The following is a 26324-nucleotide window of genomic DNA, read 5'->3' as shown; positions in this document are numbered from 1 at the left end:
ATTTTAATTATAGTATCTTCGTTTGATGCAAACATTGAAATCGAAAAAATTGTCGACATTGGTCTAATTGTGGAATGTTTGGCTATAGCTTTATTAGATTTTACTTTCATTTAAATTTTTCCATCGCAGGGTAACACTCATAGATTCGAGTCGCAACTGCGACCTCTCTGGCATAATTTCTCGTGGAATTTCCGCGGATGATTTTCCCTTGCCGAAGCTCATTGTCAAGCTTGAAAAGCGTGACACCGAAGGTTACGAGTTGTTTGACCCAGATTTAGGAAATTTTTGATCGCTATACGCTTCTTTTGCTCGTTTGACCCCAATAACGCGTTAGCTACAAAACCAACACGTGACAAATTAACCCTAAAATTAGAAAGTCGATCAATACGACTCATGAACTTCAAACCGAACATAGAGAAATGAAATTAATTGAAACGAATATAAGGGATAATTTACTTCTCTTACATTATGATAGGAAATTCATTTGATCGATAAATTAGTTTTCTCCTCTTCCCTCTAATTACAAAGATATAGTTGTTTGTATAATAAATATGCGCTAACCTAGATAGTTTTAGTGTTAAACGTTTTAGATTTTTCTTTCACTTAAACTAGGGTTTCTTAAGATTCACCGTGAACCATCTAGCTAGAATTCCTTTGCTTTTCACAAATAGAGAATTGCAGAATGTAGGCAAAATGTACGAAAATATCCTTTTCACGACATTAATTTCTTGCGTAAACAACAATGAAAAATTACAGTTTTATAATTATAAGCTTCGTTACCTAAATTTAAACGATTAAAGTTTACTCATCTGATTACGCGTCTGTCTGTCATCGTTTCAGTGAAGCTCGGTTTTGAAGATCCGTTGCGTCTGCGAACGAATAGGGTTTTGGGGCGTCGCGTCTGATCATTCCTCGTTATTTCTACTCGTGTTCGTGTTTGTAAAACATCGATAGTGCCGCGGTGTTATTTGTTCGATCTGGTTTCAACTACCAGTAGTTAGGGGAAAACAAGGTCGACGAAAAATGGATAATATACTATACTATTGTCAGTGTTCACGGACACCGACACAAGTAGCAATAGCGAATAATAGTCAGACGCGGTAGTCGAGCGATACACGGTTACACGTGTACGCGTTATGATTTAAAAATGTATAAAACTGCCAATCTTTTGTTGATAATGTTTACTAACTATTAATAATGTTTATAGCATATTTTTATTTCCCTGAGGAAATGGACGCATAAAAAGATAGTATATAGTATTTTAAAAGACAAACAATTTTGAAAAATACCGAGATAACATTTCGAATTCAACAAAGTTCAAGAATCGACGACCTCCTCTCTTTTTGGAGCTGGTTAAAAATGAAGGGTCACGTTTCTCAGAAATAAATCTATATCTGTGTATTTATACATCCGGATCGGTGGAGATTTATCACGGAAACCTTCGACGAAACAAAATATCCACCTATTTGGATGCGTACATTCGCCAGCGAAAGTTGCGACCGTTCGTTTTTGCACACCCTGTACAGAGATCTACAATTATCGAGTCGAAAGATGACGGAAAACGCAACAGAAAAAAGGGAGGCAGAGAGGCATTGTTCCATGCTGACATTAGCACATGGCTGACATTGCGGATGACGAGGATGGACTTGCCCTTGGAAAATTGTCTCTGCAAGACAAGAGGGAGGATGCACTTTCTCCGAATCGCTTGGCGATATTTGAACGCGTTCTGGCGCGATGCCAAGTTCGCTTCAACGCAGAAAACGGACCACCGGCGTAGCATTGTGGCGAATCTTCTTCGCGAATGCATCGGCCTCGAAACGAGAGCTCGTGTGCAACGAGTAGGTAAATTTGCGCGTTAACCGGGGGACAGAGGGGGATGGGGTTGGTCCAAACTCCCGTTTGCTAGGTGTTTGCGCGAATCGCGTTACGTGTCCGACTCGATTGCCTTTTCCACTGGAGGTAATAGGTCGAGGAACCGCGAGCGTTTTTGTGGCAGGCTTTGGTCGAAATTTCCGCGTGCAGTCTATCTCACGTGGCGTTTTTAAATAAATAAGTCTAGGACGGCTGGTCGAATTTTTTTTTTTTATTTTTATTCAAATATTCATGTACTGTGTATATTTACTACATACTTTTTTATCCACTATACATACATATTTTCTACCCACAGTGTAGATTCTTCTTTGCTTTTCTAATTAAACAGTTAATAGCCTTTAATTTCATTCGACATACAAACTCCAGAATTATTTATTCTTTTTCTTTGACATATATAATATGAAACATGTCTTGCTACTGTAACGTAGTAATTACTTTTAATTAATGTCACTCTGCCTCCGTATGCCGACCAAATTAATTTATTACTATTATTGTCCTGAATAGGGAGTAAGCTACTCGCGATTCACAGTGGCGTAAAGGTGAAGCTACAGCGTCGTCTACGGTCCTCGTCGTTAATTTTTCTCGTCGGTGCCAGTGAGCGGTTCCAAATATAAACCCTCTTCGTTCGTTCGTACGTGCCATCCATTCTCGGACCCGGGTGGAGAGTTTATTTTCTATGGTCCCGGCGACACGTGCGCGCGAACGTCGTCGGCGTCTCTTGCTCGTGAACTCTCCTCAAAATTTCGCCAGTTTACAACCTTTTTCCAAGTGTGTGCCTCTCGTCGATCCCACGCTGTCCTTCCTGCTTTTTCGTTCGAACTCGTTGGACGAGAATTGCCAAGCATTCTCGTTGTCGTTTCAGAGAAGCTTCGACGGACATCGCGATTTACGCGTCCCGTGAAGCGACACGGTTTCGTTTAATAAACGAACTTTCCGACGGTCGCGTCGCTCCGGACATGAGAGCGATCCAAAACAAGTGGCGTCGCGGAAGAGGCCAGAGGTCGTGCACTTGGGAGTAGCTTTCTGTCGGGAGAAGCTCCTCGACACGGATTTTGCAAAATTCTTATCTGGATGAACGTTTATAATAACAAATAAAACATAAATAACTTGCGGTCCGTTACTCGTCGTATAAAAAGTGTAATTTCGAGCATGAAATTAAATATTTCCCAGTGAACAAATAAAAATACAACTATTCAATTGGACACCTAATAAATGTCGCAAGTAAATCGCTATGCTTAACTCGTTGAATCAAAAATTAGAATTTGGTTCATAGTAATTGACCACTGAACGGCCTAAATCATTTCGGACGTCGTAGTTAAGTGTAAACAAGTGAAGCCAATGTTCAGTGACTGAAAAGTAAAATAAAAGAAAATAAATATAAAAAACATTAGAGAAATATTTGAATAAAGGTTTCTGTTTATCGACCATAATTTGAATAAAATTTTGCCCATCTTTGGGTGATCGAGGATGTCCAAGTTCTTTCGAAAGATTCTCTGCGGATGCTCCAGAGACGGTCTCGACGGACAGACGTTCGTCGTCGACGAATCCGTGGTCGACGACTCGTCAAAGTCGATCGAGTTTCCAGCGAGAGATCAGGAGTCAGAGGACGTTGCGAAGTATTTTGATCTGTCCGCTATTAAGTTCATTGACGACGAGGACGAGGATTTCGATTCATTTGAAAGTGGTACGCGTCGCGGATCGAATAACAAAGATGTTTTAGTCTTACGTTTAATTTTTAGACAACCTCTGTTCTACCTGTGATTTTTAAAAATTTCTATTATTAATTTCAAAATCAAGTGAAATTATTTGTTGTTACTCCTTATGTTCTGATGGATAGGCTATCTGATTTGCGGAGATATTAGCTAGGATCTTTATTAAGGGAAGACAGGAAGGAAACAGAAAAATGTTTCTTTGTTCGAAATTTGTTCGCCATACACGGAGGGAATATCCTAGTGTTTACATTAATTCTTCAACACAAATATGATAACACAGTTTAAATAAGTATGATTATAAATGCCAAAAATTAAACGATGAAACTGACGATTAATTTGTTGTTAATTATTTGCAGCAGAGTTGGACGGGTTCAAGGCTGGTCGGGTGCGAGAAGCTTGGGTCATCGCCGTCGAAAGGTAATTATTATTATTAATTAGAGAACCTTTTAGTATAAAACACGCAACAATTATACAAATACAATATAAGGATAATGGAATCTAAACAATGAGAAACGAACAAAAAAACATGATAATTTTTACTCGTTACTTTTATTATATTATTCCAAGTTTAGTTTTCAATCGTTTCGATCAAAACAGAATTTTTAATTATATTAACTTTAATATCATTCAACATAATAAAACACCTTCAATTTTATCAAGATTATATCAACCTTTTTTGTTTATATCAATTAGAAGTAAACGAGTACTGCTTGTTGGCCCTTGTAACCTTCACCTAACGATAAAAAATGTTTTTTGATTACAGACGCGCAAAGGAAAGATTGCAGAGGCTTGCATCGCACTGGAGAATCCAACCTCGCGATATCGAGGCGATTTTACACCACGAGGTAAGCGCTTCTAACGAGCAATATCAGACAGCTAGCCTTTCCAGTTCGATACTCGTCTCGATAGATTCGTGGAAATAAGGTCCTCCTGGCCTTTCACCGTATTGGACGATCGGATATGTTACATAACACCATAGAAATTAGAATCTACGTGCGAACGTAATATTACTTTGCACGTTTCTCAATAAACAAAGTAACGAAAGGGAAGTTGGAAAGGCAGTTCCTTTATCGTAGGCGTTGAAAAGTAAACATTTTAGGAGTTCAATAGTTGCAACGTTTTGGTTACATCTCGAAGTCCCTTCAGAAAGCATAGAATTAAAATATATACAGGGTGTCTCACCCTAAAAAACGCCACCTAAATATCTCATCTACATAAATACATTTTGCATTTTACATTTGCATACTTAATGCATTTTGATGTCGGCACAACAACGTTCAGGCGATTCGCCCTTAATTCGAAGGAAACACATTGACCAGCTTTACGGATTTCCCATCGGCGTGGATCGCGCCGTGAGACGAGCATCGCGTATCCAAGGCCGCCATTCACTCGCAGCTAGTTCGCTTTGCATTCCACGCATCATAAGCAATAAGCAGCCCTCGTAAATATTTTCCTACCGACCACGCGACCGATTCGTTTCGCAGCCGCGATGATCGCGGTTGGGGGGCGCCCGTTCGCGCGGAATGCTGTGAATTTCGCGGCCACGCTTCCGATTGGAATGTTCGATAGATCCCCGTGGACTGAGACGCGGATGGAATAGAAACTAATTGCATCGAATACAATGGAGACGCGCGATCGCTGGTTATCTGTCTTCCTTCCCTTTGTCAGCCGTTGTCGTTTAACGTGAACGACGAGTCGTTTGCAATTGCTCCGCGCGGATCGATTCGTAATTGACGCCATCCCTTCCATGTTCCAAGGAACAGAAATTAACCGTCGCGGTCGGTTGTTGTATGATACGCTCGATTTACCTTTGGTACTGCATTGATTTCATTCGAGTTGCCCGGCGACCGTGTTCCTATAGATCCGTTACGGAAGCTGGAAAGGGTAGCTCCTTGTTCGCGATGACAACGAACAGTTTGACTGTATTCGGGGGATAATTTATTCGTTTTAGCGTAGCTGCTTTGTTTGTAAACCTACATTCCGTATAAACGTACAAAGTGTCTTGGCTGAAGGATCCACCCGAGTGTCTCCTTTTACCCTTTTACCTTTTTTTAATGGAATGAAAAACGTTCGTGGGACAATTCGAATGGTTTTGAAGGTGGAATGTCACGGATAAAGTTCTTTCATCGAACAATAAATAACGGAGATATTCAAGGTGGACAAAGTTATTGTCCAACTTTGTATAGGCGCATATTTTTTCTCTCTGTACATTGTAGATGACATTAATCCATTAACCGTCATTCCAATTGAGCACGTTTTGTCTCGGAGGCTAAAATTGAATACAGTGATGTGCAATCCGAGTTATTATTCGGTTAGCCAAATAAACAAGGATTTTTCTTAGACAAAGAAATATATTTATTTCGTAACATATTGTCCATTTTGTTTTACGATCTTTCCCCATCTCGTATGCAAATTTATGATTCCGCTATTGTAAAAGTTCTCGTCATGTTAGTAACCATCCGAACTGCAGGGATAACCATCACCACAAGCCGAACGAACTTTTTGGCCAACCCAATATTTTGATAATAAAAAGTGATACTAAATTTGTTAAAAAATATAAATGTATTAAATTTTCGCTCATCCTTTCTAATAATAACATAATTATCGGCGGATCTAAATCAGGTCTAACTCAAACGGGTACAATCTTGTACCGTGAGCAATTGCAATCGGTCTAAACGAGATATCTCGTAGTAGACTGTCAATACACTTAGGAATGAATGAGTTAAAATACATTCAGAGATGTATTTATACAGGGGTAATACACGGTCTGTCTAAAAAGAAACCGAACTTTCGCTATAAAAAGAAAAAAAGTACAAGTAAAGTTTTTACACAGACGTTTATTTACTCAAAATAATCTCCTTCTGCGTCAATACAGCGTGTAGGCCGCGTAATTAACATTTCGAAGGACCTTTGCAGCTCCTGTTTTGGTAGCCCGTTTAGTACGGCGGCTACAGCGCCTGATTCTCCGAAATGTTGCTATAATGTGTCCCTTTCGATGGAATTTTCAATTTTGGGAAAAGAAAATAATCGCAGGCAGACAGATCAGGCGAGTAGGGTGAATGATACAAGGTAACAATGCCAATTCCAATGAAAGGGACAGATTATAGCAACATTTCGGAGATTCAGGCGGCTGTAACCGCCGTACTAAACGGGCTACCAAAACAGGAGCTGCAAAGGTCCTTCGAAATGTTAATTACGCGGTCTACACGCTGTATTGACGCAGAGGGAGATTATTTTGAGTAAATAAACGTCTGTGTAAAAACTTTACTTGTACTTTTTTCTTTTTATAGCGAAAGTTCGGTTTCTTTTTAGACAGACCGTGTATTAAGGTAGCTATATTTTCTACGTCTGTTTCCTGAAGGGACTCTGAAATGGGACCAATACGTAGCGATTATTAACCCTTAACATTATGAGGTTATTTTTATAATAGTATTTTATCGCACAAAGTATATTCACATAAGAAACCTGTCCATCTTCCGGTGGTAGGCGGTGTTCCGCCTATTCCACAGGTGGCGCGCTCCGAAATGTTTTCCACGCAAGTTGTTCTCTCTTTCTCCATCGTTTGTTGTTTCTCTCCCTCTCTGGGATCCGTCCGTGTCGCGTGCCAAGGCAAAACAGACGAAAAAGAGCATCGATCGAGCTGCTTTCCCGTCTCGGAGCCCTTTGTTTTTAACGGCGAAGCGCGGCCGTTTGCCAGGGTATAACCTCGCTGATCGTTTTGGATGCTCTCTATTCTCTGTGCAGATCAACGAGTCGGTGGCGTCCACGAGCGGGGTCAACGCGAGCAAAAATGTGACTGGCAACCAAATTACCGTGACGCTTGCCGACAAGTAAGTGGACATTTCGTTCTTGACGGTTGCCTGCCTTCGGTTGTTCACCGTTGGACACTCTGTCATTTAATTAACAATTGACTTCCGTAATTGCGAGAACTGCGACAGTTACAATTAATCCGTTGTCAGCTGCAACTTCGTACAGTTAATTGTCTCGCGTAATTGGTAACTGAATTAAGTTTTTAATCGCATTTGAAATCTGTTAGGTGTAAATAAAAGTATTGTAGTAATTGAAAAACTCTAGCCGAGGGAGCACATTCTGCTCGTTGCATTGATCCATAAAAATCCATAAAAATGATCCATAAAAATTTACGGGCTTTGAAAGTTTCGTAACAAAGGTCATGTTTCCAACGGAATGTCAAATATGTAAACATGCCTGTCCCTTTGGGACGAGACAACTGTAACCATGTTTCTCCAGCATTATACAGTCCCGCGGAAACGAGCAATTGGTTTGCATTTAATTGTACAGCACTAAGTAATTAATTACTCGAAATTCATAACTTGACCTGAATGTATTTTTTCATCTTTTTTAATCTCTATCTGATACTCTGATAAAAAATGGATATGTTTAATTGTTAATTCTATTATATTATTAGAAATTTACTTTGTTGAACCATTGCGTGTTCTGAAAAAGAACAGTAATTGAAACGTTGATTGAAGTTCGTTAAATCTGTATTTAATGAATAATTTTTCTTATTTTATCGTTTCTATTACCAAAGAAATATGCATTTATTTCATTATCATTTAGATTCGGTATAGTGATTTTAGAGAGCTTACTGCCCCCCCCCCCCACCTATACATTCGCAGACCATAGTTTGAGAAGCACTGGTTCGCGTTATGCTATCGTGCTCGAGCGAAATTAGAGTCATGTTTACATACTTGACATTCCGTTCGAGGCATAACCTCTGTTACGAAACATTGAAAGCCTGTAACTCGGAAACAAAACATTTGCGGACCTGCAGTGGCTCCAACTCAACGTCATCCGCCATTCTTGCCTTTCTGCCGGTGTTCATAAACTGTAACACATATAAGTAGGGTATTTTGATAACAACTTTGACGATCGTTGTGCTTGTATTTGAATTATGAAACAGTTTCTCTGTGGTCTCGAGCATCCTTTGTAGCATAATTGGCATTTTGGTTGAAATCGTTTTTAGAATATCAATTTATTCTAAGAATATCGTTTAACTAGCCCAAAAACGGTTTAAATAACCACAAGTATTGCGAGGGTGTGTATTCACCTTCAAAATCGGTTTTTTGATCGAAATGGAAAAGAACAGTGCGATTAGGTTCCCATGAACTTTATTTTGGAAGAATTCGAGCTTCCCTTGTTTGAAATGTTGCCTTTAACGGTTCCGATTTGTTTGTAGCGTGGCATAGTATGTTCGAAACGTGAAAACTCACGGTACCCACCAATGGGAAGTACAATTACAGACCGGATGCGAGAAATAGCGATTGGCGTGATTGATATCCCATTGCGATGCAACCGCGCATGGCGTCGTTGTTTTTATTCCGGAAACCATTGCCGTAGCAGAAACAAACAAAATTCTTATATCCATTAAATAGAAAACCAGAAATGCCAAATGAAGAATATTAAAATTATATTTTATGATTATTAATATTGAGATGCAAAATGTTTGGTGAACCTGTTACAATACAGATTTTAATATCACGTTATAGAAACACGTGCGACAAAGTTACAAATAAAATTTGTTGTGTAGCAGTATTTTGTTTCGTATTCTATGGCAGGCTTAACGTGTTTATCGATTCTGTCGCAGGGAACCGAGTCCGAATGCATTTACCGCGAAGCTCAGCAACGGAACGATCCCGAAAATCATAGGAAAGGACACCAAGGACGCCGGAGAAGGAAAGGACGCGTTGAACAAGCCCCAGAGCGGTCCCGAGGAAACCAATCGTTTGGTTAGCGAAAGAAATCTTTTATTCATTTATTTATCACGAAACGTAGCAACGTGATGCAACGGTTCACCACAGTGTTTTCCAAAGTGCGAAGGGGCGTCTTACAGTCTAAAAGAAAGAAGACAATGTTTAATGCAGACAAATGTGAATAACTTGACCTTCTATATACATTTATCATTGGAGTTTAACAACTGTAGGCGTCTACCTTCATTGTATCATTTTAACCTTTTCAGAGACGAATTGCTTTGTACAAAGGAAAGTGGAATTATGACTGATGTTGACCCATGACATTTATCAATCTTCCGACAATGTTATATCTATTATTGGGAAAGTTAATTATGAATTTTTATTCACGGTTTGCAGTGGATCGATTCGTATTGCAGTATCTAAAATAACTTCGTCTAGAGTAAATTGTTGAAAATACCAAATTCTAAATAGTAAATACAACGTAATGTATATTTAAAAGTAATCAGTACCCCGTGTAAGAGTATTTCTCCTTGACATATATATTAGAACTTATTATTACCCAGACCTGACCTCCTTACAATCTAACGCGATGAATTATGCTAATAGGATACGTGAAACGCTTGTTTTATTAAAAAAGTATCTCGAACGGGCGAGGAACACGTACAACACTGCAACACAAGGGGTTAAGCAAATTTTCAAATCTTTTTGTTCCTCACTGTTCAAACAGACTCGTTCATCTACATATTCGTCTGGTATTCTATTCTTCTATTCTTTTACGTTGAAAAGAATTCATTTTTCCGATGGGACACGCTGTCGCAACGGAGCGCGAAAGATAAAGAGTAACACCTGGCAAGCAGCTAACCCGTGTGTATCGGTGTTTTTAATATCCTTGAAAGCGACTCGCGGTTCACTTCTATCTTTACACCGCTCAGGTAAAAAAAATGATTTCTCCTTCGCGCTGCTTATGTAAACGCGTCCGTTCTAATGGGTTAAGCGTGAAGTAACCATTTCCCGGAATTGCAATTCGTTGTCTGTACTTCATTCCTACATAATTAATCGCAGGTGAACGTTGCTTGGAATTCGATGAAAAGTGCCTCGAGGAACGAGTTAATACACACGATTAACCCTCGGGGCGCTCCAGCCGTTTGTAAACGGTCGTTCGGTTCTCTTTGAAATTTTCTTTTTAGATAAAAATTTTGCCCATCTCTGTTGTAAAAAACGAAGCTCTGATTGATATTTAAAGTAAACACTACTAGCTTCAAGAAAAGTATGAACTTTTTTTTTTTGTCGCACATCGTTATTTAAGTATTTAAATATTTACAAAAATATTTAAAGTCAAGCGATTTGTAGCAGGCAGAATTTGATCTTGAACGGAATATTTTACCTTTAACAAAGGTGTTGTAGTTCCGAACAAATGTTGTATTTAAAGAAAATATTCTGCGAGGTATTATTGAACATGATGTGTACGTTAATGTAGAGTGCAATAACGACTGTGGATAATCGTTTTTGCACTGGGTCCCATTCAGAGAACGCTCGTCCCGATCGTAGACTTTCCTCGTTAGAACCACAAGGGTTAATCGGTTTTGTGACCTGGATAAAGTTTTTATTGATTTTAGATCGTTAACGAAGCGTACTCGCGTTCCACAGCTCACTAACGGCGCTCTTCAATCTCACCGCGCTGTTGACAACGTCTATTCTGCGACGTGCGAAAAAGTAGTCGCGGTAGCTTGATTTCCCCGCGGATAGAATGTTTGTTCGAAATTCATCTTGTAACCGCGTAACCGTGATTCACCTTCCAGTTAAAGATGGGACTTACCGGTTATTGATTCCTCGTCGATTAGATTGTTTACGAAATTAAGGCTTACTGTTGTATCATCAAATATAAATTGCAAAAAAATATCCAAATTGGTGGAGTTTACTAGGGATTTGATACATTTAACACGTTGACTGCCGAGCTAAAACTCGTGAAAATTTCTATACACTTAAAATTTTGTCTCGAGGTTATTGTAGATTAGATAATTAAACATCTCTCGTAGCATTTAATTTTTTAACGTCGGCAAATTCACGAAACCTGTCCAGACTTATTTTCATTATTGTCTGACCTTTGAAATTTATTTTTTTAGTTCCTTAATAGAAAGTCCTGTCACCCATTTCTGGATGACGTGGCGACGAACGTGTTAATGAAAATGATACGTTTCAGCGGAGCTGTACCATTAGATGTATAACTCCAATCATGTACACTCGCTAGTGTATAAATTTACGTTTTGACTACACAAATAATACGATATTTATGTTTTCATCGGTAAATTATCGATGTTTTGTCAATAATTGTGTGATCACACTTGCATTTCCAGACACCGGTGCAGGGTGGAAGGATCGGGGAACGACGTGCCAGCAGTCCCTTCCAAAATGGCCAAACAGAAGTCCTGATTGGAGAACCAGAAGGCGGGCCAAGGTCACCGCGGGGCTCGACGTCTTCGGCGATAAACGACGGCAATTTCCTGAATCAACCGGACGAACGTGACGACCAACAACCGATTTGCAGGTGAGTACTGAAACTGTTTTCGTTTTCTTGAAATTTTGATAAGTGCGAAGAAACCGTATATCGAAAGCTTTCCGATATTGTTTTCCAATAGCAATTTAAGTCGTAATGAATGATTTCATCTTAACGTGAATCGAGGTCTGTATAGATCGATCCACGCGATATGTTGTTGCCCTGTTAATTGAGTTTCAATCTATTCGTGTCAGGCTACTACGATATTAAAGTTACTATCGTCCGTTTCGGGAGATGGAGTTGAATGTAAACATAGCCGTCACGTAACCAAAACTCGTCCTCTGGTTTCACCTGTCCTGACTCTGTTCAGGAGTGTATCATAGGTGTAAAATTGTTTAGAAATGACACGAAAAATGACAGATTCATTCGTAACCCTACAGAAGCCTTATTCGAATAAAAACATACTGTGGAACAAGTTCTTATTAAAATTAATTTTAATTGGAACACCCGATTCGTCAATCATTGAATGGCATCCAGTTTATCCTTTATCATGGAAAGTTATTCTAATAAAATTTTATTGGAACGAATCTTTATCGAAACGATCATTTCAAGCTGAGAATTACTTTGAATAACGCCCAACATTGATCGCTGGTATAGGACTGTACACGGATGATCTACGGTAGATCCCTGCAAGTGACGAATGCAACTGCACCTAGACGGTTTGTGGTTTCGTCGTTGCACAGTGAACTCTGCAGTTGATCGCTAGATGTCGCGGTGGTCGCGGTGGAGTACACCTTAGAGCCAGAAATCTCCGTTATCGGGAGAAACCAGCCGGGAGTGTTACGGACCGGATAAGTCCAGAAGTTTGTTCGTTCTGCCGTCTCGACAGTTTTAAATGAATCTCCGAGCCGCCACACAGCCAGGAGACGAATTGTCCTAGACTCGACGCGGAGATTAATCTATGTGTCAAAGTCTGGGCGTCGTTTGCCGGGAGCTCTGCAATTATAACGCAATAAAGATAATAGTGCTAATGGAATACCATAATGCAATATCGTCCTCCATTTCGCCTCTCTGCAAAGTGCGCATTTACGAAGCCAACGAAAGGTCCAAAGAGGAGGGAGAGAAGTACTGCCCCCTGTGTGACGGTAGAAGCTTTTATTATAGCGAATTTTATTCCGAACATTCAGCGAGGAGTTCCTTGTTATGATTTATTAGCTCTGATTATCCAACGTTGGGCGGGATAGAAAATATTCCTCGAGTACAATAATTATTTTATTTTCCGGAGCACGGGTAAAGGGGGCCCTCTGCTGCTGCTTGTCGCCTTAGAGCAGTGTTTCTCAAATTGTTGCTCGCCGGCCTTTGGGAAATTTCAAAAAATGAATCATAATATGTACAGAGGGTGTGGAATTTGAATCACGGCACCTTGGTAACTCGTTTATTTTCGAAAGTAAAAAAGAACATTTGGGAAAGATTCTATGGGGGATTTATTGTGATGACGTTGTCGTGGTCCTATATAGGAATGTCGATGATTGTTAGGGAGTTCAAAGTCATTAATTTTGTTTCAAACTTTCTTATAGAGTCGTGAAAACGAAAACCTCGTCGCCAAGAAACTCTTTGTTTTTCTATTAAAGAATATTTTTTGTTATTATTTATCTTTCTGTTCGTTATTATTTTTCATATTATTATCCGCGTTTTATTTATAGCGGTCTGGTCGATTATCCACAACGAGGTGGACGCTGATTAAACAATTCCTCGAGATTGTTTCAGCGAAGTTTCTGACGAGCGTCTGCGACGCTATTCCATGGTGGTTGTTTTATTTTCGAAAACGGGCGGCTTGCTTTTAATTAAACGTGCATCGCTTGGACCTCGACGGTGCAGCGGACCGGGGTCTGGAGATTAATTTCCCGAAACCGGAGTCGATAGAACCGAACGGATCTCGCTCAAAGGCTCGAATAGAGTCCGGTGACCATGGTCCAGAGAGGAGAAACATTCTTATCCAGATAGAAATTTCAAATAACGAGTCGAAAATAGAACTGGGCATTATTTCGCGATCAAATATCTCCCGATGCACGAATAAAAATTCAATCAAAGAACAGTGTAAGAATTGCAAAATTTAGATGTTTATAAATACTGAGTTATGACTGTTCGTATCATTTTTTGCTCGAATAACATGGTAAAATTTATTTTCGCAAAAGTGTAGAAATTAGAACAAGATTTGTTTGTAGGGTTTAATGAGTAATACGATGTTTACAGTAAGTTTATCGTTCTTGGTAATTTTCTCCATGTCTGGGCTGGGGTCCGCTAGAATCTTTCACGTGGCTTTCGAGTGTCGGTCACCGAACGGACTCCTTCCCTTCTGTAGTCGCTTCGTCGGTATTTCATGCTCGCGACACACCCACCGTCGGTCGGTGTAAGTGCAGCCTAAACAATGCGTTTTCCAGTCCTTCGCGATGCTCCGCCTCGCTCTATCCCAGCGTTTCCCAACCTCTCGCAGCCTCTAACAAGAAATCTCGGGGTTTTAGCTCAAGGGGGCCCTTTTGCCCTGCAACACTTACTATGTAGAAGCCGTTTCTTTATGAATTCTTGTCTCTAGTGCTACCCGTAGCGCCAATTGGATCGTGTAAAAAGTTGCTAAAATATCTTTGTTGCTTTTAATGATACGAAGATATGGCTCGGGAGGAAAATGTTTGATTTCGAGAAGGGGGAGGGGGAACTATGACAGACAACAAAATTATCCGTAGGCCATGTTTTCTGAGATCTCATAGTCATTAGGGTTTTTGTTTGTATTGAGATGGAGTACATATTAGGTTGTCTCAAAAGGTTCTTCCGTGACTTGCACTCAGTTATTTTGTGTGGTAATGTTTATATAAATAAACAACTGATTTTTTAGATGTTAATGTTGAGACAGCAGTGGAGGAAAATGAATCGTACGCAATTCGATAACATAACGTTAGACATAAAATATTGTGTATGCGTTACTTATTAATGAAAGGGAAGAAACTTTTGGGACAACCTAGTATTTATAATGACAAATTTACTTGGGAACATCAAATCTATCATTTAATTTCGACAAGCTTCTTCAATAGACAAATAAAGAGAATGCTTATGGGGCTGGTTGTATATTACTTAATGCTTAATCGTACTTTATAGTATTGTAACAAAAGATGCAACCAGGTTGTTGAAATTATCCTTCAACCTGACATTTTCAGCGTGAAGAGTAAACTTTCGAGCTCTCTCTCTCTCTCTCTCTCTCTCTCTCTCTCTCTCTCTCTCTCTCGTGCAGCGTATTCGAAACGGTGACACGAGGAGCGTTCTCGAGCGGGAAGGAAATTACCTGCAAGTTATTCATAGACGGTACAGGGTAAGCGTTCAGGTGCGAATGAATGCGTCCATTGACATCGGGTCAGTTTTGAACGGGGAGCACGCCGTGAATAAATTCGAAACGAACGCTTTCGGGTTTTCGTGCTGAAGCGTGCCGACGCGAGGCGTCGTCCTCGCGCTACTCGAAACTAGGCTACCCGTAGATCGCTCGCTCCTTTTCTCTTCTCTCAGCCGCACGCTCGATTTTCTCTGCGAATCGTGATCTCTGTCCCAGTTTTCCTCCTGTCAGGCTCTCTTTAACGAATCAATAATAATAAACGTCATTATGTATCGAATTTGCAGATTCACACGTGCGAGGTCTTTGTATTAATGAATACTTTATTGCAATTAATGGGGTACTCTTTTTCTTTCACCAGTTTTGAGGCAACGTATTTCTTTCCAACAAAAGTATTTGTCATGAACTTTTGACATTTGGTATAATTCATCGATAGATATGTATACAAGATTCTGTTCAATTTACAACTGTTTCATTCAATTTCTTTCGAAGTAACGATATTCCATGTCATATCAGGCGAATCGAGTCCAAAACGTCAACGCTATGTCGTGGCAGTACGAAGTTCGTACTACGAACCAATGAAAAATTTAGGGGCGGGGAAGGGTTTGAAATAAAATTTCATAAATCAAGTTTCATCGAGAGTAACTAAGGCATTTATGCAGTCTGCTGAGAGAGCTCTTCAGGATTGCGCCCGTAACGAATTTCCTGTTTCGACAGCTCTCGTTTATCCACCGGACGGATGTTGACGCCTCACTGGCCCAATACCAGCCGCGTACGCGGCTTTCCTTTTCCGCAGTCGTTGACAATAACGAGCCACGCGATCGCTCGATCGTTTTCGAGATTTAATTTTACGTTTTTAGACTGACACGATCCGATCGTATTTAGGAAATTGAATTTAGACGACTGGACGAACCTAAGACACCTAATTTGAATCGATTCTTCGTAAGAGGACGCGCAGAGAACACACGTATGAAGATCGTAATTGTTTTCCAAGTGGAATCGTGTATGTGATTTATCTGTAAATAATAGAGATTGTAAAGGTATGCATTTCTATACACGTAGAATATACAAGTAGAATGTATGATTACAATTGAAAAAACAAATTTGATTTTCGTGCGTCCGCTGCACGCCTGTATAAAAGTAACGTAATTTCTAAGCGAATTTTATATATAATATCGAGGTAATAATTAACTTATTCTCCAGACTTAAATATAGCAACGAAAACATTTTTAAAGTAGGTGTGATGTGACGGGTGGTAATAATGAATATAGTTCCCTTGTATACCTCTGTATTTATTTCTTTATTTTACTTGTACACTGTGTGTCGCTTGCCGTTCTATTTACAACTGACCCATCCTTACATCCCGCTCGAGTGAGATGGTTCATCTCCTCTCCGGGCCTCTCCCGTCTCTCTGATAGTCCTTCCTGCTATCGGTCTCCACAGTAGGTTTTCAATGTTATAATCTGTTAATAATTATAATTGCAAAGAGAAACAAATTTGATCTCTGTATGTCTGTGTTTACCATAAAAGTAGTCGTAATGTACGAATAAATCAAGCACGTGATTCCATAGAAAACTTTGACATGTTGCGTGTAGGAAGGTGAAGCATACGCGAACGAAGAAGATGGCCGATTTTTGTTCGAAGAGAAGCGCGAAGACAAGAATACCGATAACGCGATACGAAGCCAGCAGGAGCTGTTTTTAAGGCGACACGGTCGAGTCCTCGAGCTCTCTGCTCCGTCAAATGCAAATCCGCTCCGTAGCGCGACGTGAAAAAATGTTATGCGAGTACGAACGACCGTCGAGCAGCAGCGTGAACGGTGGGCATCGGCTCGATATCGATTTCGTGAGTGCAAATCGATATCCATGGCTCGGATAACAGACACCAGACCGCGAATCATTGAGCTCGGACACGGGAACGCTTATCGTCGTGAAAGTCTTTCTTTTCCCAGAGATCAGGATAAGATTGCTCGTACGATCGGCGTACAAGCGTATTTCTCGCGTTTGCTATCGTTTGGGTGGCGTTATCGTGCAGGTTGCAACATTTTCCGATTAAATTCGAACGATTCACTTCAAATTCAATCGCCTCATTGGGCTTATAACGCTTAAAGTGAATAGATACGTATACATACCTATATTTTAAGGGATATTTTAAAGAATCCATTTTATTTTTTCGGCATTATCTCAGACTGTACACCTTTAAAGGTATAGGTCTACGATTTCGTTGAATTCGAACAATTAATGAAATTTGTCGCGTCTAAAGGCGACGGTATATGAGTAATACGTATGCATATATCTAAAGATATATGTAATTAAATATAATTATCATATATGTATATATATTTATATTATATTTTAGTTAGTTACTCTCTCTCTCTCTCTATTTTCCATCGAAAAGTATAGGCTACCTAGTATTCGAAAATATTAACTACAATTATTATAACAAATTAATCGCAAAAATATTTCACTTTGATTTTGATTTGACTTTGATTTTTTTAAATCACTCGTCCGAAAGTCTTTCCAAAATTGCTCGCTTCCTGTTCGATTCGACGATGGATAGCAGAGTTCGTCAGTCCCGATTGACGAAAATCGAGCGACGCGTTGCATCGTTAGAAACGACACGGTGCAGTCTGGGTCCGGTTCTCGTCGCGGCTGTATAGCGTTTCGTGGTGGTTCTCCGTGACACGGCCATGGAATACCGATTGCTCGCTCTCCCATGGCGTTTCCTGTTCCGACCACGTATCCCGCTTTCGAAGTAAAAAGAAGAAAAAAAAACACGCCGAAGGAAACGAGAATGAAAGAGAAAAGGACTCGCGATAGGGAGGAAAGTGTGGAAGGTAACGATGAGTGAGAGGGCGACATAACCATTAGGGCTGGGATCAAGTTCGATATTTAACCCTTTAAAAATTGCATAGTTAACGGAAGCATAGAAATTTAAATTCATCAAAGTACTCGATTCTCAAAGTACTCAAATATTTGAGATTTACTCGTAGTATTCGAATACCTATAAAATATTCCATTGGTTTTCCTCTCGCGTCATGATTCAAATTTACTCTGAGGGTGTTCGATTCCATTGCTAGTAACGAGGATGACGGTATTACCATCGTCGAATCGACTGTGCACAGCCGCCTTTCCTATTGTTCGCCGGGTCCTATTATGCGCATCATTCGACGCCTTTTATTCGCCCGTGTTCGTCGCCGCGCGAACATTCTCGTTTAGTTGCAAAATACCCGATCGAAGATATTCGTTTCGCGATTGTTGTCACCGTTTCACGTGGGATTCGCTCGGTTCGCGCGAGCTTTCATCGGGAAGCTCGACTAAATAGACAATGACTAGGATATTGATAAAATTTAATAATAACTTCCATAAATTATTAAAGTAAATGTGTAATTAACAATAATTGGAATATGGTTGCATTTGGGGTCATTTTTATTGGGAAAACTTAACAATCCATCGTAAATACACTTACAACGATATTATAAAATTATAATACTCTCTTACGAATATAAATTACAAATTTGAGAATTAATTCCTCCTTCGCGATCGTAAAAAAGTTCCGTGAAAAGATTCTCTACCGTTGCTTCCCATATCGGTGATTGGGCGTTCTGATTTTCGAGTACAATGCGAAACACTATTATAAAAACGTGATTGTTCGTTGCTTCTCTGCGGTTGGAAATCCCTGTGACCTTGTTCGAGATCAGGTTCGCTTTGCAACTGTTAAATGCAATCCTAGCTCGACGACGAAGGAAATGCCCTTAAAAGGGCGATGCGGTTTTCTTCTTCTTATTGTTAGTAATCTTTTGTTCTCATCTTACAATTAAACGCAGAGCTTTCGCATGTTTTGGTTGATAGAACTTGGTCTTGATGAATTTAATTACCAACTATGTCGTTTTACAGAAAATATTGTCCATTCGAAAATGTTGATTTATGAAATTCACGAACACGTTGCACTTCCAAAATGTTTGTATGTTATTTTCAGTTTGGTAAATACGATTACATAAATATTGTTTACGCAACGAAGATAAAGTGTCTTATCGTGTACGTTGTAAAATTCCGATCAGCTTGGATCGCATTTGCTCGTCGGCATTTAAAAGCGTCTTTAGCGGACCGATTTATTCCTCGCCATTGACACCATTATGGCGACACGCGACGAGAATAACATTAGAAAAAGATTAAGCTGATATTAAACACGTTCGATATTCATCACATTCGTTACGCACGTGATCATTCGATCCTTGTTGCAGTTTCATCTTGTTTCTGGTTGAGAAATGAGAAACATTTGGGATTTTCATTTAAGAAAAGTATTTAGTATATTGAACTAAAGATTTGTGTACTGATTTGTAAACTTCTAAAGATATTACTATAACAAACGAGTTATTAATAATATCCCAGTTCTCCACTGTATTCTCGGTAATTTAAAACAATAACACAAAATAATATGTTACCTTTTGCTTATTATGTCTTCATGAGATTATTACCAATCAATTCGCAAGACCATCGCCAACAAAATCATTACAAACACGACCCCATTCGGAGTACATTTAATTCTACGTAGGTGAATGATTTAAAAGAATGATTAGAATTTGGTATAATTGAAAATAGTCCAAACAAGGTCGTGTTTGGAGTCATTCTCATCAGGGGAATCTCGCCAATCTGTCTACAGAATTCTCTCGTGGTGTTACGTTAACAAAACATAGAAAATTAAATTCTCAGTCGAGTATAAAATTCCAGAAATGATTCCGTTATTCGAATCCGAAAGAAAAATCGTCTTGGAAGCGGGAATTACTGGGGTGTATAACGACGCTCTCGAGTTTGGTATTGTATTTCCGAACGTCGGTTCAATGTATTCGGAGGAAAACGGTCGAATTACTCTGCACATTTTCACTCGCGCGCGCAAGTACTCGTGCACGTTGAGAGTGCACGTCGAGTGCTCGTTCACCGCACTCTCGCGGCCTCTGCGAAAGTGGTTCGAACCGTTAAAGCGGCGCTTTCGTTCTGTGCTCTCCAACTAGCAACTTCGATAGCTCCGAAATCGAGTGCTTTCGTGCGTGTGCACGCATGTGTGTGTTCCTGCATTAAACATTAATTACTATCGTCGTCCCGCCCTTCTCCACAAGGCTCGCTTTCTATGCAAATGCCATCTTTCTCTTACCTCGATTAGAAATTCGCTTCGTTAATATATATTTTAACTTACAAAGGAAATTCGGCGATTGATACACGTAGAAAAATTGGAATTTTTCCAGAAATAAACTTCATGGAGACTTAATTACAATTTTGGCCCAAAAACGGTTTTAAGGGTGAAAACAGCCCTATGTGTGATATACTGGCAATGCTATAATGAACGAGCGAGGTTAAGCAACAGCTGAGTTACAGCCTTAATCACAACTCTGACCTATTCTTTGTTTGCTCTCTCGCGTTGATCGATTTTCAGTAGACATATCGTCGCCTGTGTTCGACGAAGGAGAAACCTGATGGAATGTACGATTCGTATGGAACCAATGTTCGCGTGACGCGCGTCATCGTGTCCTCGTCACGATCGAATGCGGCTGACGATTCCATAAATAGTCGGTGCACAATGGAACTCGTCTCGATTACGATTCTGTATTGGTTTCTTAATGGGCGTTGATCGATAGAAGTAGCGACGGGACTGATCCGATAACAGTAACGCCTCGTAATTAAGATTAGTTCGATTAAGCTCGCGTGTGAACTTACTTTCATCAGAAAAACCTCACCAATCCACTGATGATACTCTTAAGAAGGTACAATGAGAAATGTAAAAATTTACAGTGTATTAACGAGTGTCGCGTCGTTGCACGCGCGGCACCGCTTCGAAGTTCGGTAACCGAGCGCTCGTAGTACGAGATGCGGCCACATCTTGCTCTTACTCCTGATGTATCTTATTCTCTTTATCGGATATTTCTCATTTTTCGTATAAAAGGGTACTTATTCCGCGAATAAATAAATATATTAGTTAATTCATTATTTAATTCGATTTTAACGATATTCTTCTACTTTGTTGCAGGTTTGTATACATCAATGCTTAGAGTGTCAATAGTTCTGGTTGAACATTGCTGGGTAAGTGCTCCCATCATTATTTTAAGTTGGGGGAGGGTGATTATTTAGCAACGATTTATGTTATGGAGCAGAGTAACTGGTAGTAGAATCATGTGACCATAGTTAGTAGAAATATATTGTGTAAGAAGGGCTCCTTATTATTGGAGTGGTTACCTCGATAATTGTAGGCATTCTCAACCCCGTTTTTCTGCAACAATCCAAGTTCGACTACACTCAAATAGGTTTCGAGATCAATGGAAGAACCGTAGGATCGTGAGACAGATTCTAATAAAGGAGCGTGGACGTTAACACTGTGGTCGTTGATCAAACCGATTAATAGAATGTGGTGGAACGTTCTGGGCGGTTTCCTTGGCATGGAAAACGGTACTTAAACGCCATGTGCCTCTTGCAACACTCTCCAATCTTTAGCCATAATGAGCCGCAACGACGCAGCCACCTGGGAAGTGGAGCATTTTATCGGTGGCTCCTCTTCTTTTCCCCGTGAATCTGCATTCAAGCTCCCTCTCTCTCTCCCTCCTTGGACCAACGTAAACGATCGCGACGTCCAAGGTTGTAGTTGCGTCGGTTAAGAAGAAAAAAAGAACGGATCAATTATGTTTTCGTGGAAAATCGATGGGTATTTTATTAACGCCAGTCACGGCGAACCGCGTCGTGTGCCGTTGGTAATATAAATAGAATATTTAACGAAGGACGCGATACTATGCTATTGTAAGACTAAAAGCTAGTATACTTAGATTTCGAACAAATTTCTGACTATACTTTAACTTCCTGTGAAACTTGAAGCCATTCGACTAGCTGAAAAAGAAATGCTATTTCGAGAAGAATTAATTGGTTAATGTTTGCCAATAGAAATTTTACAAAATATATTTTACTCTCATATTTGTGTGTGAATATACTAATGAGAATCACTGACTTATTGTCAAGGTTGAAACGACCGCCATAATTAAAAGTTTATTACGGCGAGCCACTGTGACCGTCGCCGCCGTAAACTCGGCTAGTCCGCAAGCAATAAAAATCGGTAATATCGTAGGGTTCGCTTCCTTTCGTTCGGGTAGATCGGAATCGGTTGCGTGACCAAACCGAATTGTAACGATCCCGATTGTTTCTCGAAGGAACGACATACCTGTACCATAGACCTGGACGAACTCGTATTTCAATAGTTCCCGCCTGGAGACCCTAATCTTTTACTTTGGTTTTAAGGTTTGAAATATTATCCTCATCCACAGTAATTTTTATTACGCATTGGATCAAATTTCATGTTTTTAATTAAATGTGTCTGTCTATCGTCACATGACTTTCCTTTATTACAATAAAGAAATCGAATAGTAAATAAATAAAAAAAAACAGGCAATAACGAATGATAAATAAATTATTATTGCTGTTAGGAAATTTTGCTCGCATAAGGAACAAAATTGTGACTCAATAAAGAAAAATCGAGTTGCGCAGGCTACCTTGTCGAGTAAATCAGACGTGGAGAAATCACGAATTAGGATTTCCGTTTTTCCGAGATCTTTAAAGCACGGTGTACGATTCGAGGGGCGAGCAGGCATGTGCATGGACGTGCAGTGAATGCGTTCCACGCTCAAGAAAATCTTGAAAGAATTCGGCGTGGTCATCGACGGGCAGCCTCCACAGGTTTTCAAGCAGTTCAGTCACGCGACGATTCGAGTCGTTCAAAAAATCTCGAAAGAGATATATGGCCATTTAAACATCGTCTCCTAAAATTTGTTTAATCTCTGAACATTTTTTATTTCGTTGTTTATTTACGAAACACATACATATTTTTGGGATGGTTGTTTGGATTCAGAAATAATTATTATATTTTGATAAATAGAACAAAAATAATCATGCTGTTCAAGCACGAATTGAAAATATTGTATCGATAATGAATTAATTTAATTGCATGACCTTCTTCAAAAAAAAAAAATTCTAAAAATATGAGTAGCTCTTTTGGACTTGTGTTATTAAAAATCAGAAATGATCCTTCTCAAGTGAAACTTCCAGTCATAGATTCGAGGCAATTCAAAGCGTCCTGTTGTGAGCCCATTAATATTAAGCGTGGCGTTTGTGGTAGCGGCGGTCTTTTCAATGGAAACTTTACGAAGAAAAGCCGACGGGCAGCTTACCTGCGACTGTTCATTCGAACCTGCCGTCATTGTGATATGCTCCCCTGAATCCGAAATCCCCTTCCGAATTTCACCTCTCGCCTCTCAAAGGAAAGAACTATGCTTAAGCTTCATTCACACTTCAACTAGGATTTGTCGGACCTTCCTGTGTTCGAATGTTCGAATTCTCTAGCGATTCAAATATTTCCTTTGGTATTCGATTATTATTCGAATTATTTTATTGGAATATTATTCGAATTATTCGCTAGTGCCCATCTATTAAAATATCTTTCTTTTTTTTTCGTGGGGGAAATCTTCTAAAGACAACAAGTATTCAAATAAAATTATTCGTACGCTAATAAAATACTTTATCGATTCGAGTACTATTGCAATAGAATACTTGAGTGTTCGAGTACTGTTAGAATTCTCGACCATTGAAAGAATCCACGACACACGTGTGAAAGGTGCTTTACGGGTCGGTCATAGACTGGGTTAGTTCGACCTCGGTTAGGGTGGATCCACCGACAGTGTACACCTGCGTTTCCTGTCGCTCGAATCGCAGGGGCGCGCACCTGACGACCGGAAGCCTGCTCGTCCCTAAACCAAACAGCGAATCCACTCTCGTTTCCTCGACGAAAGTGAAACGGGACTTTGATCAGATGTCTCGGAACGATGACTTTTTCGTCGTCGTTTTTCAAAACAGTTTATCAACCATTGCAAAATAGACTCATTTCATTCGAAGTAAACAAATAAATTGATATCAATCCAATGAGACACTAACTGGAAGTTTTGAATACTATTTGAAATAACAGGTTATTTTACGTCACGGGTATCTTATTTCAGAAAATAACTTTGTAGATAATCGTATGTTTTTTAAAACATTGGGATAAAGTTTTTGACAAAACTATTGTATTATTTTGGCCGTACAGAACATTTTCGCTATTCTCAATCGCTAGTTACAAGACCTCAGGGGCTGTAGTGTTAGAATACGCAGCTACAGAACGGGTTTAGCGACGCCGATGTACCCGAGCTATAATAGGGGCCAGTGGACCACGACAAACATGGATTGGAATGTAATGTAAATGTAATGTACAGAGTTGCGTTATGATAACACGAATTATTGACTCATGACAATAGAAGTCCAAAATTAGGGAGTCGTGTAAAACAAAGAAACCTTTAACAAGTATCTAATAACCATGTAATATCTATGAATAGATTAGTGCAAACATTGGCTTATCAACAACAAACTTTAAATAAAGCTCAAGCTGAAGCTAAATTACAACCATGTCTGTCAAACATGATCCGCCTTACACCCAGTATAGCAAATTTGTTTCGTCGGGTGTAGCCCGACATACGACCACAACGCGATAAACCGTTGTCATCGGTCCAATTTCTGTTCCAAAACATTCTTTTCTACATTTGAAAATAACCGAGTTATCCAGGTATTCAGTTTTAAACAGTTCACTCTGTGCATTGCTAATTGCCAGCATTATGTTCGGAATAACTGTATGTGCAATTATAAAGTGATTAACGAGAAATCGAGATCGACGCTAAATATGCCTCGCGAGGAGTCGTAGGGTTAACCGAGTCATGCGGATGCCGTATCTCGCGTGGGAAGGTGGCTATACACAGTAAAAGTTGGCGGATGGCGAAAGAGTCGAGGGATTCCGGAAACAAGGAAACTTCATTAGATTCTCGTGTAACGAAATGAATTTTGCTCGGACTAGATCGTGACGTCGTCACTCGAGCGCGATATCAACGAGAATTCGTGCGTCATCGTATGACGGCGTCCCGGTTCGAGATTCGCAGTTTCCACTTACGAACCGATACTAGACGAACAACATAATTCGATCACTGTAACTGTTCTCTATGTCGATAGAAAGGCGAACAATTGTAAGAAACGAAGGCTGAATACTTGGAAATCTTACAAAATAGACAGTAATTTGTATAATATGGAAAAGAATCGTATTCTACTAAACTGTTACTAATATTAAAACCACAATTTAAGACACTTAATAAGGATACCCTAAATTATTAGGTACCGGAAAAAGTTCGTGCGGATTTTCAGAGAAAAATACAAATACTCAAATCTGTTTTAAATCAGGTTTATTCAACGAAATAATCGCCATTTATCATCAATTTCAACAATGACTTCATCAATTTCTTTGCAATAAGTATCTGCAGTAATAATCTGCCACGTGGAAGAAAATTAACGTGAACGATAACCTCGTGTAGTCCAGCAAACAGTGATCAGCACCTTCTTCGAATGAAGACTCGGTTTTGGTATGGTTCCTGTTGCACATGACCACTTCCGAACCCAGTGGTGTGATCGTCGTACATTATCATATTCCACGCACTTTTCGTCACAAGTTAAAATTCGATCGATAAATGGATATTGCAAATGTTCAGTCGGGAGTATTTGTTCTCTTCCGTTAAACGGTGCGGTATCCATTTGCCCAATCTTTTATGAAAATTAAGCGAATGAATTCGCTTTCTTGCGGTAGATTCTTCACATTCGAATACTTGAGCAAGCTCAGAACATCTTTTTCTTGGATTTGAACTTACGTACTCGATGAATTTTTCGTCTTCGATGACAGATGGATAACCCTGAACGCGGCTCGTCATCTACCGATTCATTTCCTTCTTTAAACCTTTTAAACCATTTCTGTGCGGTTCTTTCGCTAACAGCGCCTTCCCCACAAACGCTACAAATGCGTCTTGCTGCATTTGCTGCTATACTGCCAAGTTTAAATTCGTAAAGAATAAAAGCACGAATTTTTTTACTCTTTCACTGTCCGTGTTTACTGTTTCTATAGCTACACAACAACGAAACAGTTGAACTTCACAGAGCATGCATACCAATTACAAAGATCAAGCTTTAAAATGAAACCAAATTCATGTCTTACAGTTGTCAATTACCACGCGAAAATCGATATACAGGGTGTCCCAAAAATATTGTAATAGCTTGAAAGAGGTGGTT

At 39.6% G+C, this 26324-nt stretch overlaps 1 protein-coding gene across 2 annotated transcripts in view; it reads left to right on the top strand.

Annotated features, from left to right (window-relative positions):
* Positions 1–26324, top strand: part of LOC128878038 (uncharacterized) — a 78289-nt gene that overhangs the window by 16507 nt on the left and 35458 nt on the right. For both annotated transcript variants that reach the window (XM_054125836.1, XM_054125832.1), the window contains exons 5-9: positions 3941–4001; positions 4348–4429; positions 7329–7414; positions 9190–9331; positions 11650–11840. In XM_054125836.1, coding sequence (XP_053981811.1) covers positions 3941–4001; positions 4348–4429; positions 7329–7414; positions 9190–9331; positions 11650–11840 — 562 coding nt within the window. The remainder of the gene's footprint in view (positions 1–3940; positions 4002–4347; positions 4430–7328; positions 7415–9189; positions 9332–11649; positions 11841–26324) is intronic.

Source organism: Hylaeus volcanicus, chromosome 6, assembly GCF_026283585.1.
Source record: "Hylaeus volcanicus isolate JK05 chromosome 6, UHH_iyHylVolc1.0_haploid, whole genome shotgun sequence".
Taxonomy (NCBI): domain Eukaryota; kingdom Metazoa; phylum Arthropoda; class Insecta; order Hymenoptera; family Colletidae; genus Hylaeus; species Hylaeus volcanicus.
This window is presented reverse-complemented; position numbering and strand designations above follow the sequence as displayed.